Source organism: Doryrhamphus excisus, linkage group LG12 (genome assembly GCF_037039965.1).
Source record: "Doryrhamphus excisus strain RoL-2023G ecotype Guam linkage group LG12, RoL_Dexc_Guam_v1.1, whole genome shotgun sequence".
Classification (NCBI taxonomy): Eukaryota; Metazoa; Chordata; class Actinopteri; order Syngnathiformes; family Syngnathidae; genus Doryrhamphus; species Doryrhamphus excisus.
This window is the reverse complement of record NC_136368.1, coordinates 1,418,676-1,433,363: the sequence shown is the minus strand read 5'-3', so window position 1 is coordinate 1,433,363 and position 14,688 is coordinate 1,418,676. Positions and strand designations below refer to the sequence as shown.

At 47.3% G+C, this 14,688-nt stretch overlaps 2 protein-coding genes and 2 long non-coding RNA genes across 4 annotated transcripts; 2 read left to right on the top strand and 2 right to left on the bottom strand.

Annotated features, from left to right (window-relative positions):
- Nucleotides 1-542: 542 nt before the first annotated feature.
- On the bottom strand, nucleotides 543-6,724 carry lcp1 (lymphocyte cytosolic protein 1 (L-plastin)). Its single transcript, XM_058082128.2, has 17 exons — nucleotides 6,139-6,724; nucleotides 5,598-5,714; nucleotides 4,053-4,131; nucleotides 3,827-3,975; nucleotides 3,638-3,761; nucleotides 3,414-3,546; nucleotides 3,240-3,321; nucleotides 3,006-3,171; nucleotides 2,776-2,918; nucleotides 2,526-2,621; nucleotides 2,217-2,412; nucleotides 2,081-2,159; nucleotides 1,558-1,672; nucleotides 1,353-1,486; nucleotides 1,170-1,290; nucleotides 939-1,063; nucleotides 543-881 (listed from the first exon to the last, which is right to left on the bottom strand). The coding sequence occupies exons 3-17, from the start codon at nucleotides 4,120-4,122 to the stop codon at nucleotides 749-751; spliced, it is 1,866 nt and encodes a 621-aa protein (XP_057938111.2). The 5' UTR covers nucleotides 4,123-4,131; nucleotides 5,598-5,714; nucleotides 6,139-6,724; the 3' UTR covers nucleotides 543-748.
- On the top strand, nucleotides 5,785-6,780 carry LOC144901540 (uncharacterized). The gene is made up of 3 exons (XR_013629591.1): nucleotides 5,785-5,978; nucleotides 6,142-6,242; nucleotides 6,318-6,780. It is a non-coding gene; the product is annotated as an uncharacterized LOC144901540 (long non-coding RNA).
- A 101-nt stretch (nucleotides 6,781-6,881) lies between these two features.
- On the bottom strand, nucleotides 6,882-14,440 carry nek5 (NIMA related kinase 5). Its single transcript, XM_078795312.1, has 22 exons — nucleotides 13,909-14,440; nucleotides 13,288-13,412; nucleotides 13,129-13,225; nucleotides 12,946-13,043; nucleotides 12,306-12,389; nucleotides 12,086-12,156; nucleotides 11,915-12,001; nucleotides 11,752-11,806; nucleotides 11,560-11,673; nucleotides 11,395-11,481; nucleotides 11,251-11,302; nucleotides 10,095-10,171; nucleotides 9,925-9,974; nucleotides 9,728-9,856; nucleotides 9,576-9,654; nucleotides 9,394-9,507; nucleotides 9,248-9,328; nucleotides 9,109-9,183; nucleotides 8,945-9,025; nucleotides 8,619-8,832; nucleotides 8,336-8,549; nucleotides 6,882-8,227 (listed from the first exon to the last, which is right to left on the bottom strand). Exons 2-22 carry the CDS (start codon nucleotides 13,405-13,407, stop codon nucleotides 7,954-7,956), a joined length of 2,253 nt encoding a protein of 750 aa, XP_078651438.1. The 5' UTR covers nucleotides 13,408-13,412; nucleotides 13,909-14,440; the 3' UTR covers nucleotides 6,882-7,953.
- Nucleotides 12,376-13,240, top strand: LOC144901544 (uncharacterized). The gene is made up of 3 exons (XR_013629599.1): nucleotides 12,376-12,425; nucleotides 12,896-13,026; nucleotides 13,109-13,240. It is a non-coding gene; the product is annotated as an uncharacterized LOC144901544 (long non-coding RNA).
- Nucleotides 14,441-14,688: the final 248 nt, after the last annotated feature.

The following is a 14,688-nucleotide window of genomic DNA, read 5'->3' as shown; positions in this document are numbered from 1 at the left end:
AACTATAGGGGTGTTACTTCATTTCTGTAGGGCTCTAATGTAAAAAAAAATGTGAATGTAAACATTTTTTATGTTCAACTACAAAAATACTATATTTAAGGATTCCTAGTTGGCAGAAATCCAAACGCTCACAAGTGACAAAAGTCACTTTATTGCAAATGTTGATCTGAAATCAGAAGGTGAAGGTGGGCTGTATTCTGGATGTGTCAAGGTACAAGCCAACCAACCACAACCTTGCTTCATTTTTATATTGGCAAATATATGAATGTACAGGTAACTATAGGGGTGTTACTTCATTTCTAGAGGGCTCTAATGTAAAAAAATATGAATGTAAACATTTTCTATACTCAACTACAAAAATATTAAGGTTCCGCGAGCCGAATGAAATTGCTGCTTGACATGTGGTCTTGGGCTGTGGTTAGGGTCAGGTTCAGGACTAGGGTTTGGTTCGCGACTAGGTTTAGGGTTAGAGCTGGCGTCAGGGGTTTGGGTTAGGTTGCCTCGGAAGAACTATTTTTGCGGAAGGCCTAAGACAAAGGTCCAAAAATGCAAATGTTTTATTACTTTCATCCAGGAAGTGACACGGACCTTCTCCGGTCCTGTGAAACGTGTTCTAAAAAAAGCGATGACATCCGTGAAGCGAGCGAGCATCATCTCCTGCGTTGCTCGTGTGACATCATCAGAGTATCAACGCGAGATGCACCTTTGGCGTGGACCAACGTCTCAGGTCTTCACCTTCTTAGCGTCTTCACTCTCGCTTCATGCCGCGTGCCATCAGGCAGGCAAACACCGTCATCACCATTTTTGGCTTCACCTCCACCAGGTCCTCAGGCAGCGCGTACACGCGGGCGCCGATCTTCCTCGCCATGGAGATGGCGTACCTGGCAACGACATCACCATCATCTCTCTGTCCCGTATCCAAACACACGTGGGCATACTTGGCGTTGTTGAGTTTCTCCTCTTCAGCGAGGTCTTCAATCTTCAGCAGGTCATATCGGATGGATCCGGGATGGATGGCGTCAATCAGATCTAGAACCGGCATGCTGGTGCTGATGGAACCGTCCTACACAGAGCGTTAGGACGTCATTACGTAGCACAAACATCTAATCTTCATGCATGATGATTGAATGAAAGGCTGGTCTTCATTCTCGGACGTGTGATGTTCTCACCTTGAAACTGGAGATGGAGGGTTTTCCGTGTTGTGTCAGCGTGTCGTTGACCCAGGTCACGATGGTGTCATCCGTCACCTTCTGGCCGTCGCCCAGATCTTCGAGGATGTTGAGCGTGTACCTGAGGAGGACGAGACAGCTTCATCCGTGTACCCGCCCGCATCCGCCCAGCGTGGTGCTTACCTCCTCATGAGCTGCCAAAGCAGAGCAAGCGTGAGCGTTCGGTTCCCGCCGTGCAGGTCCTGACCGGCGATGCCCACCAGAGAAAACTTGGCCTCCTTCTTGCCCAGCTCCACTGCGTAGTTGCAGTTCTCCAACTGCAGGGGGGGGCGTCACGGAGATTCCGTTATGAAGTCAACTGATCACGCTGTTCCTGAAGAGTTCTTACCTTCTTCATGTTGCTGCCCAGTTTTGGGTAAGGGGGCTTGTTGACACGGTCCCAGTCCACTGGAACCTTGATCTTCTCATAAAGCTGGAAGATGACCAGGGCGTCATCGATATCGCTAGCACGCACAAACAAAAAACGTTACGTTTTAGAAACAGGAAGCCTCCAGGCCAGCAGGAGGTCCATCCGCTTATCCGGGTCCGGGTCGCGGGGGCAGCAGTCTTAGTAGGGAAGCCCAGACTTCCCGGTCCCCGGCCACCTCCTCCAGCTCCACCAGGAGGACACCAAAGCGTTCCCAGGCCAGCTGTGAGACATAAAATCTCCAGCATGTTCTAGGTCTGCCCTGGGGCCTTTTCCCGACTGGGCATGCCCGGAACACCTCACCATCCGGACTAGATGCCTGAGCCACCTCAACTGACTCCTCTGAGCCCCAAACCGGATGGCTGAGCTCTTCACCTCTGACCCAGCAGGAGGTGCTCATGAAAATCTTGGGAACCCAGGAGAACCTTGGGAAGATCACACTTACGTGTAAAGGTGGTTGACTTGGGGGTTGACCCCCAAAGAGTTCATCCAGTTCCTGAACGTGCGTTCCTCCCTGGTCTCGCCTGCAGGCCAAGCAGATGTTTCAAAACCTGCAGGAACGCACCCGAGTGGTCTTTTACCTTCGATGGCGCTCCAGTCGATGTCCTGGTTCTCGGGTTTCTTCAGGGCCGGGTACTTGTTGAAGAGGTTGGCCACAAAGGCCAGGTTGAGTTTGGGGTTTCCTTGAACGACGTCGGTCGGCATGACGAACTGTCGACATCCCAGCTTGTCCGCCTGCTCCAGCATGCACTCGGCACGCTTCAGCTCGTCTTTCTCCTAGCGGGTCCAACAGGTCTAGGTTTCAGGACTAGTCTTGCTTTTTTGTTTACAAATCCCAACCTGGGGTTAGGCTTAAGACTAGAGTTGGGTTTAGGAGTCTGGAGTCTTACCCGAATTCCCGACACGTCAATACTGATGGGAGGAATTCCCTCCTCGTCCCCTTTGGGCGCCACCTGACTCAGCAGGTTGTAGTAGGCTTTGGAATCCTGCAGGAGAACACGTTGAGTGACAATGGCTGTGATTGGCCAGCGAGATATCTAATCTGGAACTTCTCAGACGGGATGATGGACACGTGCGGTTTTGTTTAGACCAGCAAGGCAGGACTACCAGATTCCCGGTTCGTCCTCCACATGCGCTTACTTTGATATCGGAGCTGAAGTTGTTGATCTTTGGAGCACCAGAGTCCTCCAGGTGGTAGTTGGCCCAACGCAGCAGAAGTTCCTCCGGTGAGAGCTTCATCAGGCCCTCCAGACTCTCGCCGTCTCGCAGCAGAGCCATCAGAGCTTCACAAATGAACACGAACACGCTAAGAACGCAATCAACGCCGCTCAAAGTCGTTTGGTTAATCCTCGCCCCCAACATGGCCGCACCTTCGTTTCTGCCGAGCTCGATGTCTGCAAAGAGTCCGATCTTGATGATCTGCCAGAGCAGACCCAGGACTAAGTGCTGCCTGCCTTCCCTCAGGTCCTCGGCGCCGATGTTGACCACGTGGCAGCCGATGGCCGACGCGGAGTTCAGCGCCAGGTTCAAGTTCTCCTATTGGACCAGATCACGCAAACCTTCAAGGTGGGTCTCCTGGTCAAAGTGAGGACATCCGGTCTCACCTGGATGGTGAAGGGGGTGAGCTTCTTCTTGTTGATGGTCCTCTCGTCGATGGTGTCCTCCACAGAGAGGTTGATCATCTTACTGACAGGATGAAAAGAAACCAGACCGGTTTAGGGCTGGTTTAGGTTCAGGCTGGAGTTGGGATCGGGTTTGCAGCAAAATTCCATAAGTACCAGAGAACGATTCCGTCTCCCACCACCTTGAACAGATCATCGCTGTAGGGATCGGCCGGCAGGACGTGTTTGCAGTCCACATCCTTCTCCAGAGCTTTGTTGATCCAGTTGACGAAGGCCACTTTCTCCTCCTCTGTGGACACAAGAAGGTTCCATCATCTCAGGATATCTCCCAAAGACCAAAGTACTACAGGACTTTGGTCTCCAAGGACGTGTGCACTGACCCGAGTAGGAGTGCTGAGTGTCCGCCTGCTCGGACGTTCCGGCCACGCTGCAGATTCCCTCCTTCTTGTTGATGGCCTTCCTGAAGGTCTTGCCCACCTCGGTGCTCTTCAGACCGTGAACGATCTGTGCAGGAAGTCAAACCATACACATCACGTTGTCGGCCATGTTTGTTTACGTGTGAAACCGACCTGCGTGAACTGCTGGAAGGTGAGCTGCTCGCTGGTCTTGGTCAGATCCTGGACAATCTCTCGGACTCTGAAGCCCGGCAGAGCCAGGTTGGCGGCCCTGAGGAGCTCGGTGAGTTCGTCTTTGCTAATGAAGCCGTTGTTGTCCACGTCTGCCAGGAAGGGGCGGAGTTCACGGAAAAGAAGGTGACATTGAAACGGCGGCCAGGCGGTGATGGATCTCGCTCACCTATCTTGGAGAAAGCCTCTTTCAGTTCATCCAGCTCCTCTGGAGGGATGCTTGCCGGGGCGGCGTACATGTCGGGATCCTGAATGCGACACGAGAGAACGTCCAAAAAAATGAAATGAAAGCCTGCAGAAGAGGAAGTGGGTGAAGCAAACGCTTCTTCTCACTGCTGTCAACTTCCTGATTCACGGCGAAGACTTCCTGTTTGGCAATGAGGCGCTTCTCGCACAATTAAGCACTTTTAAGGAGGCCAAGTGGACCACCATCACCACTTGATTCACATCGTTTAGTTTCTGATTGTCAACTTAAGTCCCGAATGTCAAACATCCAAATTCATGCGTTCGGGACGGAGTCACGAAGGCTGCAGAGAAGGAGGTCACATGACACAAGATATTTTATAACCGCGTTTAAGCCACACCCCAACATTTCAGCATGAGTTTTGCTTTTGGTTTGATGATCCTATCACGGTTGCCAATTGTCATAAAAAAAAATTTGCACTTAAATTATGAGTGCGCCTGAACACATCACAGTGCACGGAACAGAAAGCAGGAAGGAGACAGAACAAGAAGTTATTCATTGCTCTGCGCATCATATGAACAAATAAGTTCGACAAATTCAGGTTTCATTTATTTTGGCGGTCCAATCCCGAACGTGAGGATTGCTAGCAGCATTAATTCACATTAAAAAAAGTTTGTGCAGGGGCGTCAAACGGCATAGGGCTATGCGGAGATGTTGTAGGTGCCTGAAGGCTCTCATCCGTGTGGTAATGAACGTCTTCACCAACAGGACTAAACTGCAGTTGACAGTTCCCGCCTGACAAAGGACTTCCACGGGAATATGCTCTCACCTTGGGGACCATCCTGCGGGTTCCCCTGATGGGAATTTGGGGATGGTTGGCGAGGGGCGTTTAGAAAAATGGACATCAGTTCCAGTCAGCAGCTGAGTTTTTTCTCCAAATTTTTATACTTTCTTAATAAATAATTTTTGACTTTTTTCCACAACATTAAAACTTTGTCCAAAAATGACATTTTTATTTGTCATTAAAAAAAATTTCATGCTAATTTATACTCCAAAAATATAAATAAAATTTATTATTAAAAATTATTATTATTAAAAAATGATTATTTTTTAAATATTACATTATTTCTTCTTAATGATTTCTCTCTATATTTGAATGTTATTTTTTGACACTTTGGCCACCGCTTCCTCAACAAGTTCCTTTTAATAAGAGTCAAATATTGCCCTGTAAATTGTCTGCGTGTGCTCAAGATGGCTGCCACGTCAACACGCCCCTTGCACACAGAGGACAGTGGCGAGCATCTGAGCGCCATCGCAACCTCGTACTTCCTTTCCAGCAGGCTGCACTGCTTTGACTTCCTGCTGATGAAGGCTGCCACTCATTCGACACTTTTTAGAAGGTCACGTTGGATCACGTTGACAAACTTATTCTATTTTTTAAATCGGATGCTCACACCGTGCAAAAAAGCGACAAATTTCCCCGCCATGCATTCGGGGAACACCTGTTGATTCTCCCGATGGTGTTCTTACCTGAGGAGGCGGGTGTCGTCGTCGTCGTGGTGGCGGTGGATGCTGGTGTGGCGGCAGGTCCGCTGCTGCACGCTGATGTCTGCACAGAGCGCTGGGCGACGACTCATCTAGTCACATCTACCAGGAAGGAAGTGACACGCTTTTTTCTTTTGTCTTTATAAGGTAATGCACGCTGGCTGCAAGTCAATGGCGGCGCCTCGGCCTTCTGCTTTAAGCTCCTTTATGTCACATGCTCGGCAAGAATACGCAATTCATCAGCATCCACCGCAACAAAATGTTCTTTGTTTCTTCCTAAATGTCAAAAATGACGAGTCAGCGCCTGAGATGACTTAGCTAAAGTCTAAAATGATGTAAGGACTCGACAAGACAAATTGCATGCAGGTAAGACACTAGCCAAGCAACATGGCGCCTCCGTCTACGCAATTCTTTAAGTGACTTGGAATAACTAAAACGTCTATTACCTTCCACACCAGTAAGGGAACATGGCCGCAAAAACATTGTCTTCATTCAAATATTACAGAAAACATGTTTTTTGTCTCACCAGTGGTCTGGCACCGCCCCTCGGCATGATGACGCTCACTGATGACATCCCACGCTACTTCTGTGACATCTTCCCCTTTGGAGTCAATCCGACGTGTAACAGAGGTGAATTGACGTGACACAGTGATGTCAGCAATGATGTTTGATAGCCTCCTGAAGCTACACTCCATTCCATTGAAGTTGACCAGGAGCAGGAGAGCCACGACGTCGGGTTGCTGAATGCCAGGCTGGCCCAGATGGAGATGCTGTCAAGGAAATCAGAGAAAAATGAACGGGAGTTGATGGACAGCGACGTGCGTGTGATCTCCCAGCAGGTACTGCACTGGAACCACTGGAAGCTTCAAGCTCAGGAGCGCTCCGGGAACCGGGATGAGGAGGGTAGGCACCGCCAGTCACATGAGCCAGGAGACGGTCAGCAATCTTTATGTCGTCCGTGGACTTTGTGAGGACTCAGGCTGACGTCACCAGGCTGCAAAAGGTTCTGGAAGACCTCAAAGAGTTCCTCACTGTGTTGTGCTTCCAGAAAGTCTGGGTCTCGGGGTCACTCGGCTCGGCTCTCTGCTCCTCGACAAAGCTGCCGCCAAATGTACGGACTGTACGGACAGTTGATGTTTGCTAAATACAACCAGTCATGACGTGCTATATATATATCACTATATTGACACATTATGGCATTGGATGCTCATATCACCTTGTACGTGACAATAAAAATAAAAATAATAAAAATATTATTTAAAAAAAAAACTTAAATTATATTAGGAAAGCAGGAAGTGAACAAATGTAACAGTTACTGATTGTAAAAGTACCAGATGGAGGGGTAGGATTTAATAAGCTTTGCTTCTTCCTACTCCTTTTGGACATGTGAAACTGGGAACTGATTATGGGATGCATTCAATTGGAATCTGATGCATGTTCAAATGAAATTAAACCATTACCATTACCATTACCATTACTATTACCATTACGGTAATTGATGAATCGTTTCATGAGAAATGTAGTGTAAATATCCAGATTTCAGCCTCTCAAAAGTGTCTCAAAAGTTTGAATTTCCTTGGTCATCCATGAAAGCAGACCCATAATGTTTGTGTTCCTGATATGGGCATACCCAGGTACCAATCACAGCGGAGTGGATGTGCCCGGAGGCGTGCCGTAGGTGGAATTAATTAAAACAGACCGTTTTGGGACTCCAGGGAAAATACAGCTGGAATAGGTACAGATTCTGGAAGCTCTAGAAAGCTTTCTACGCGGGTTATTGTGTGAAGCTGCTCTATAGAAGTCCACAAGTTCATTCAAAGGGCTGAAAATGAACATAATAGGTCACCTTGAACAGGAACTAAGTTATTCAGACCTTGTCTATTTGATATGGAGCTATAAATTTTTATAGACCCGGTGTAACTACGCAGAGAGTGTTAGCTCCTACAATAACAATGTTGCTGTAGCTTGATTATGTAAACATGTTTTTTTTTAGGCCTTCATAGGAAGAATACATGTGTCCCGTTACATGCAATCTGTTCTTTTAAACCCCAGTAACGTTTAAAAAAACATTCAACGCTAGCTGGTGATGGAAAAAAGTAATCTTGAGCTGGTAAGAGCAGCTTTAAGTGATCAAGTCTTCTTTAGTCAGAAGTGCAGAAGACACAAATTTGAGACATCTGACAGGCGACGCAGCGACTGGAAAGAGTTTAAAGGTCGGCAGTGAGGAGGCAAAAATCTAATCCTGCTTTCCCTTTAAGGCTGGAAAGTAGAAATGTTCATTTAAGTTGAGTTCAAGTTTGAGTGCTGGATGAGAATAAACACTCAGAACGAGCCGAGTCTGTTACTGACTGTTGGAAGCGCTATCGTCTCTGCGGGAGTCTCCAGGATCGTCTCCAGGATCATCTCCAGGATCGTCTCCAGGGTCGTCTCCTTCAGGCTGAGAGGGAACAACCATGACCGCAACATCAGCGGTCTCCGCATGCGGTTCTTCCACTGGGTTCTGGTGGGGAGTCTCAAGTCCCCCTGCCTCAGCGTCATCGTCGTCCATGATAAGCAGGTTCCTCATGGAGTCAGACACCGCCTCCCTGAGATCGTCCTCAGACTCCTCAAAGTTCCTGTCAGGAAAACAAACGGTAGAAAAGTTGTAATACACAAGCTAGAAGCTAATACATAAACTCTGTCACTTTATTGCGAATCGTTAGTCGTCTTTGTAGTCAACGTACGTGTCGTCGTCATCCGACCGGGGCTCCATGCGCTCTTCGTCCATCTCCACATCGGAATCGCCTTCGTTCTCCTTCCTGTGCGAGTCTGAGAGTGCGGACACTTCAAAGGCCGAGTCCACAATGGAGGATGCCGGGTCAGCTTGCGCTAGCGCGTCCAACAGGGTCTTGGGGGGGCGGTGGACCCACTGCCGACGACTTGACTCATCCTCCTCACCTGAGAAGACAAACTCATTCAGCCAATGAAGTCACTTTTTCGCTGGAGCTGCAGGAACAATGCGTGGACCTTGGTGGGCCTCCGCTACCGTGCTGGAGAGCGAGTCCATGCGGACCAGCGCCTCCAGCAGCGTCTCAGGAGGCTTCTGGCTCCAGCCCCTCCTGGCCAAATTCAAGGAGACTTCCTGGTTGAGATGGTCCACTCCCTCTTGGTACTTCTCCTCCTCTGAGGTGTTCTCCATCCCATCCTTTCCATCCAGACGGATCTCAAACATGACTGCCTTCTGGATCGAAAACAAAGCGTGGGTCATGTGATCAAAGCGGCCAGGGAACTGCTAAGACTACGACCCCTTCTGGTTCTGAACTAGTTGGAGAACTAGATGTCCTTCAAGTCACCTGGTCCTTGTGTTTCTTCTCCAGCTCTTTCCTCCGCTTTCTGTTCTCCTGCCTGATCTCCTTCAAAGCCGCTTCAATGTCCTGCAGACCAACCAAAGAGACGCCAGTTGGGAACAACAGCATGCTGGGATGCATCGACGACGCCCCCCCCCCCCCCGTCTTACCTGCACTGCTTGGGCTTCGTCTTCTTTGTCCATCACAAAAGTGTCATGTTGGTGTGGTGGCTGATCGACGACGCTCTGTGAAAACAAAGATCACAACGCAAGGAGGAACTCTTGGAACTCTTGGTAGTTGATCTTCTACCTCAGCTTCGGCTCTCAGCCTCATCTGTCTCATGTCCTGATGATACTGTTGTCTGATGGCGTGCAGCTGCCTCAGGTACTCCTGAACACACGTTTGGAAACATCTCAGCCCGCTTGGTTGCTAGGCGGAATTCACTTGACTCCCACCTGCTGGCTCTCTTGCTTCCTGTCCTGAACTGTATGTTGCCGTTCAAACGGTGGAGTCTCATCTTCTTGACCGCCAGCAGGTCTGCAGCCCTCCGCCGTGCACGGACGCAGACCCTGAGGACGTCCATGAAACAGTCCTTTCAAGAATGAATATTCCAGACACCTTGGTTTGGTGATCTCACCAGCTGTTTCTCCGCTCTCAGCTTGTACTGGTTGGCCTCCTGACGCCTCTGAAGGTACTCTTCACGAGCTGCTGCCACTCTGAAGGACGTAAGACACGCATGTCCACCAAGCACTGCAGCCCACTTGCAGGACCCCTCATAAGTTCACTCACAGCTGGTAGGGTTCAACAGGAGGAACCGGGTGGTCTTCAAAGGGCTCACGCGAAGGAGGATGCGGAGGACAGGCGCCCCCCTCCTGGAGGGCGTCCAGCTGGACAAAGAACTGCTGGTACTGTCCAAGCCTACACCAGTGCAAGTAGACTCAGTCCAAACGGGACCAAAACATAACTCAGTTTGATCTTCAACTCACTTTTGGTTCTGATGACATGTGGCGTCTCCGGCTGCTCTGAGGGGGAGGGGCTAGATGCAGACATGAGAAGAAGAGTCAACATCAAGAAATAGCCTCACATGCTTGTTGAGTCTGATGGAAAACGTCTTTATAAGCACGTTGAACAAGCTTAAGCTTGTGTGTGTTATTACTGCGTGGTTGGGGGCGCAGCCTCTCCATGCTGGTTTGACAGGAAGTTTCTTCACAGCTGCTCTGTACTCCTTCCTGTCTACACAACAAAGCGTTACAGGTTTGGTACAAATGTGCGTACGGCTGATGGAGTCGGAGCCTCACAGCACAGAGCTAGTGTGAGCCTACAACAGGGATTTCAATCTTGCCGCTACGGTGCCTTAACGGATTCAGGGTTCCATGTGTGATACATGAAGTATAAACATGTGTACATGATATTGTGTGTGCTTCACATGTTATAGCTACATTAAACATATCTTACTGCACTGTCACCAGTGTTGGCACATTACTTTAAAAAAGTAATTCTAAAAGTTAGAATTACTAGTTACTTCTAAAAAAAAGTAACTGTGTTACTAACTGAGTTAGTAACTCAGTAACGTGGACAAATTTTTTTTTCGGGGACGTAATGTACATTTTACCTTTGACATCAACGAGGTTTAAGTAGTGTATGTACTTCCATTTGGCAAACCCTCTAAACACCCGCCCACCCAAGTTCTCTGATTGGCTGAAAACGCAATCTTACTAAACTTTAGCCAATACTTGTTGCTTATGTGATCTAAACACCCGCCCACCCAAGTTCTCTGATTGGCTGAAAACGCAATCTTACTACGCTTTAGCCAATCCTCGTTGCTTGTGTGCTCTAAACACCCGCCCACCTAAGTTCTCTGATTGGCCGAAAACGCAATCTTACTAAACCTCAGCCAATCCTCATTGCCTATGTGCTCTAAACACCCGCCCACTCAAGTTCTCTGATTGGCCAAAGTCGCAATTTTACTAAAAACCTGAGCCAATCCTCATTGCTTATGTGCTCTAAACACCCGCCCACTCAAGGTCTCTGGTTGATTCAGTAAAGTGCAGTAACGGCCTGTCGAAAATGGTAACGGCGTTATGCTGACAGTAAAAGTAATTAGTTAGATGACCCGTTACTGGAAAAAGTATTTTAAACGCCGTTATTCCCATCACTGCGTGTCAGTTGCTATGTGTGTTCCATGTTTGCTAATGTGTGCATTACAAACGTTAGAAAGGTTAGTTATGTTTTACCGACATGTTAAATTGTGTTATTGTGTGCATTACAAAAGTGACATGTATATTAAACGCATGTATGTTGTGTTGTGTTACCTGGTGTTGGTCTACAGGCCTGAATCGTTGTTTTTTTATTGTGACTGACGTCCTGCGAACACACACACACAACATACACACAGTCACTTTGCATCCAAAAACACCAAAAGTTAAGGTAAATATAAAATGCAAATGTACTTCAACCTGAGCGTGCATGTGAGCGTGCACGTGTCTCTGCAGGAAAGGACGCTGAAGGACGGATGTGACCGAGGGACGATCGCGAGGGTTCACCTGAATGAACATCATCATCACATCTACAGTGGCTGACATAAACGCAGATCCTAGCGGATGTGGAGCACACAATCTGACCTTGAAAAGCTGAGTGACCAGCAGGCGAAGGTCGTAGGAGTAGCGACCGGCCACCGGGTTGTAGCGCCCCCTGCAGATCTTACTGACCAGCTGACGCAGGCTGCTGCCCTCAAACTGGAGGGACAAACACACACACACACATAAGTGAGGATGCTGTTTGTGTGCGTATGTGTGTATGTTGTTGCGACTTACAGGATGCTTCAGAGTGCAAAGTTCATAGAGGACGCAGCCCAGAGACCAGATGTCCCTACACAACGTGATGATACATCATTCTATCGACATTGGAACATTGCATCTTGATGTAGTAGTAGTGTTGATGACAATACGTAATACTGCTATACCGTATTTTACATACGTTTTGTTGTTGTAAGGTCGACTCTCACAGATCTCAGGAGAGAGGTAGTGTGGGGTCCCGACGCAAGTTCTCGCCAGCTCCATGGTGCTACACACACAATGTTGTACCATGTTGGCATGTTATTGTGTGTGTGTGTGTGTGTGAGAGAGAGAGAGAGAAACACAAAGTTACTTATTCAAAATCCTGGCAATGCCAAAGTCGCCCAGCTTGACTTTCCGCCCTCGCTCAGTGAGGAAGATGTTCTGAAAGATAAACAAGTCGAGCTGACATGAACGCCACATGACATGAGGGCGGTATTCCATAACTGAGACCATAACACTCTTAACATAAAACACTGACACTACATTATTACTGCATATGTATTTGCAATGAAATGGATTTTGCAGTGTACCTGACTTTTAATGTCTCTGTGCAGGATCTTCCTGTCATGGATGTGTTTAAGGCCCAGGCAGATCTGAACAAACCAGTCCAGGACCTGAACAACACCGTGACATTTCTTTCTCAAAACATTGTAAGGCTGCATAGCATCAACTCTTCAAAAATAATTAAAAAATATGCATATTTTTAAGCAATTGCTGCCTAAATTTAACATTTTAAAACGTAAAAATGGCTAAATGGGCTAAAATACAAATAATCGGCATTCAGAAGACGCATTAAAAGACATTGCGATGATATGTAGTATTCTACACTGGCCACCAGGTGTCAGCAAAGCTGCTGCAATGCTCCGTGAGGCACACAATCACCAGATTTGATTGCTGGAAAAGCTATTTTGATCCAGGTTTGAATGATCTCACAACAGGCACAACAATCCCTAACATGGTCTTACCACCAATGTCACTTCCTGTCCACCCCCTCCCCACGAGTACACGTAGTATTTATTTCTGTATTTATTATTAAATGTGTTTTTTTCTCTTATTATGTCTATGACAAGGTGTAGTACAAGTGTTAAGTTGACCATAGGGGTGTTATATATGTCTGCAGGGCTCTAAGTGGTGACTTCCTGGCCGCTGAGTGTGTATGTTCAGTACTACCTGTTGTTCAGCAAAGAAAACTCCTCTCTGAGTGCTGATCTTCATCATCAGGTCTCCTCCATCGCAGTACTCCATGACAATGTACAGGCTGCCGCTTTCTACACAAAAACACACAATTCCTCACACAAAATGGGACAGAAAGCTAACTGAAATGTGCACACAGTCGTGATACACTCCTCCTACCTTGGAAGGAGCGCAAGAAGGCCACGATGTTGGAGTGCTCCATGCTGGACAAGAGGGCCACTTCCTTCTTGGCGGCATCCTTCTCCCTGACGGACATCTACAAGCACAAAGGTGTCGGTGTCGGACACGTGTGACCTGGCTCCATCAGAGTGTGTTTACCTTGGTGAGATTGATCTGCTTCACTACACATTGTGCGTCTGCTACGCCTTTAGATCGCACCAAAAAGGCTTTCCCGAAGGCGCCCTCTCCGATCTGACGCACAACTTCATAGTCGTTCATAACACCTGGAAGTTTTGTGAATTTTAAATATTATTTTGGCAGACTGTAGACAGAGACTTTACAACGCTTACGGGTAGTGTCAAATCTCAGCCACTAGGGGGCAGAGTGTACGGTACCTGTAGATTGTGATGTATTACTCCGCCTTGTCTATGTAGTATTTTGTGAAATAAGCTCCAATGTCATGTTCAATATGATACATATATAGCGTTAAAATACTCAATACAATTGTATAAAATGTGAACTCCAAATTGAAATGTATTACGTTTAAAGTTGAGAATGTACTGTGTCATAAATAAGATTTTTATGCATTAGTGGGTGAAGTAATTAAGTAAAACATACATTTCTTTACACTGTCAAAGTCAACGAGGCTGAAAAAAGTCCGTTTCCATGGCGACAAATCCACGCGAAGCTAGCTTTCATGCTAGCACAGTACAAGTTAGCGCTCTAAAGAAAGAATACACCTTTTTTTTAGCCATTTACTGTAAAACTGTGGTGCGTTACCTGTTAAAACAATGTATCCTCAGGTCTCAAGTATAGTCACTCGCTGGATTTAATCGCCAGCAATTTATTCAACACTTGCAAGAAACTATTCCGTGTATACACACCGGAAATGACGTACAACTTCGGCATGGTGGGAAATGTAGTTGTTACGTAGCTCGCGATGCTTGTTAAGACACTTCTGACGTATTTCAAAACGAAAGCGACGGCCACCTGAGTATACTTTTAAATGTGTTCGCATTAATGTGTGGGATACGGAAATTAAGGCACTTTATTTATTCCTCGCTTGTGATTACAAAATGAATTGATTGTTAATAGAAAAAGCGTAGCTGTTTGTATATCAGTTCCTTTACAGACTCAAGGTAACGCTCACAGAACTACATTACGTTGAAAACTCACGAGCTGAACGTTTATGTCGCCGCGAGTCCGCCATCTTGTGTAGCACAACCTTGTTCGTTTGCGACTTTCGACGTTTTTACTGATGGTTTCTGAATTCTGGACGCGATAATGCATTAAAATGCCCTACTGTGCGGCTGTAAACTACTGTTATATGCCTGTACACCGCTGCCAAGTTGTGCTACACAAGATGGCGGCGGTTGTGTCCGGATGTGAGCTTTCTATTTATGTGGTAACGTTCCACCTGGCGTGGATTTCCCACGATCCCCTTCAAATTAGCACCTTAATCAAGAAGGGCTTTCCATTTTAATCAAGAAGGGCTTTCCATTTGTGCTGGTGGCGAACACACACTGTAAACATCTAAAGTGGCCTGGGAGTGGCTGTTTT

What these genes read in the sequence shown, in the direction of transcription:
- lcp1 (XM_058082128.2), bottom strand. Translation starts at nt 4,122, where the DNA reads ATGTACGCCGCCCCGGCAAGCATCCCTCCAGAGGAGCTGGATGAACTG. An exon ending in TTGACGTGTCGGGAATTCGG is followed by an intron (nt 2,413 to 2,525) that starts GTAAGACTCCAG and finishes TGGACCCGCTAG; the next exon opens with GAGAAAGACGAGCTGAAGCG. An exon ending in CCTCCATCTCCAGTTTCAAG is followed by an intron (nt 1,064 to 1,169) that starts GTGAGAACATCA and finishes CGCTCTGTGTAG; the next exon opens with GACGGTTCCATCAGCACCAG.
- nek5 (XM_078795312.1), bottom strand. Translation starts at nt 13,407, where the DNA reads ATGAACGACTATGAAGTTGTGCGTCAGATCGGAGAGGGCGCCTTCGGG. An exon ending in AGCAGATCAATCTCACCAAG is followed by an intron (nt 13,226 to 13,287) that starts GTAAACACACTC and finishes TTGTGCTTGTAG; the next exon opens with ATGTCCGTCAGGGAGAAGGA. An exon ending in CGACCTTACAACAACAAAAC is followed by an intron (nt 11,807 to 11,914) that starts GTATGTAAAATA and finishes CACGTTGTGTAG; the next exon opens with GGACATCTGGTCTCTGGGCT.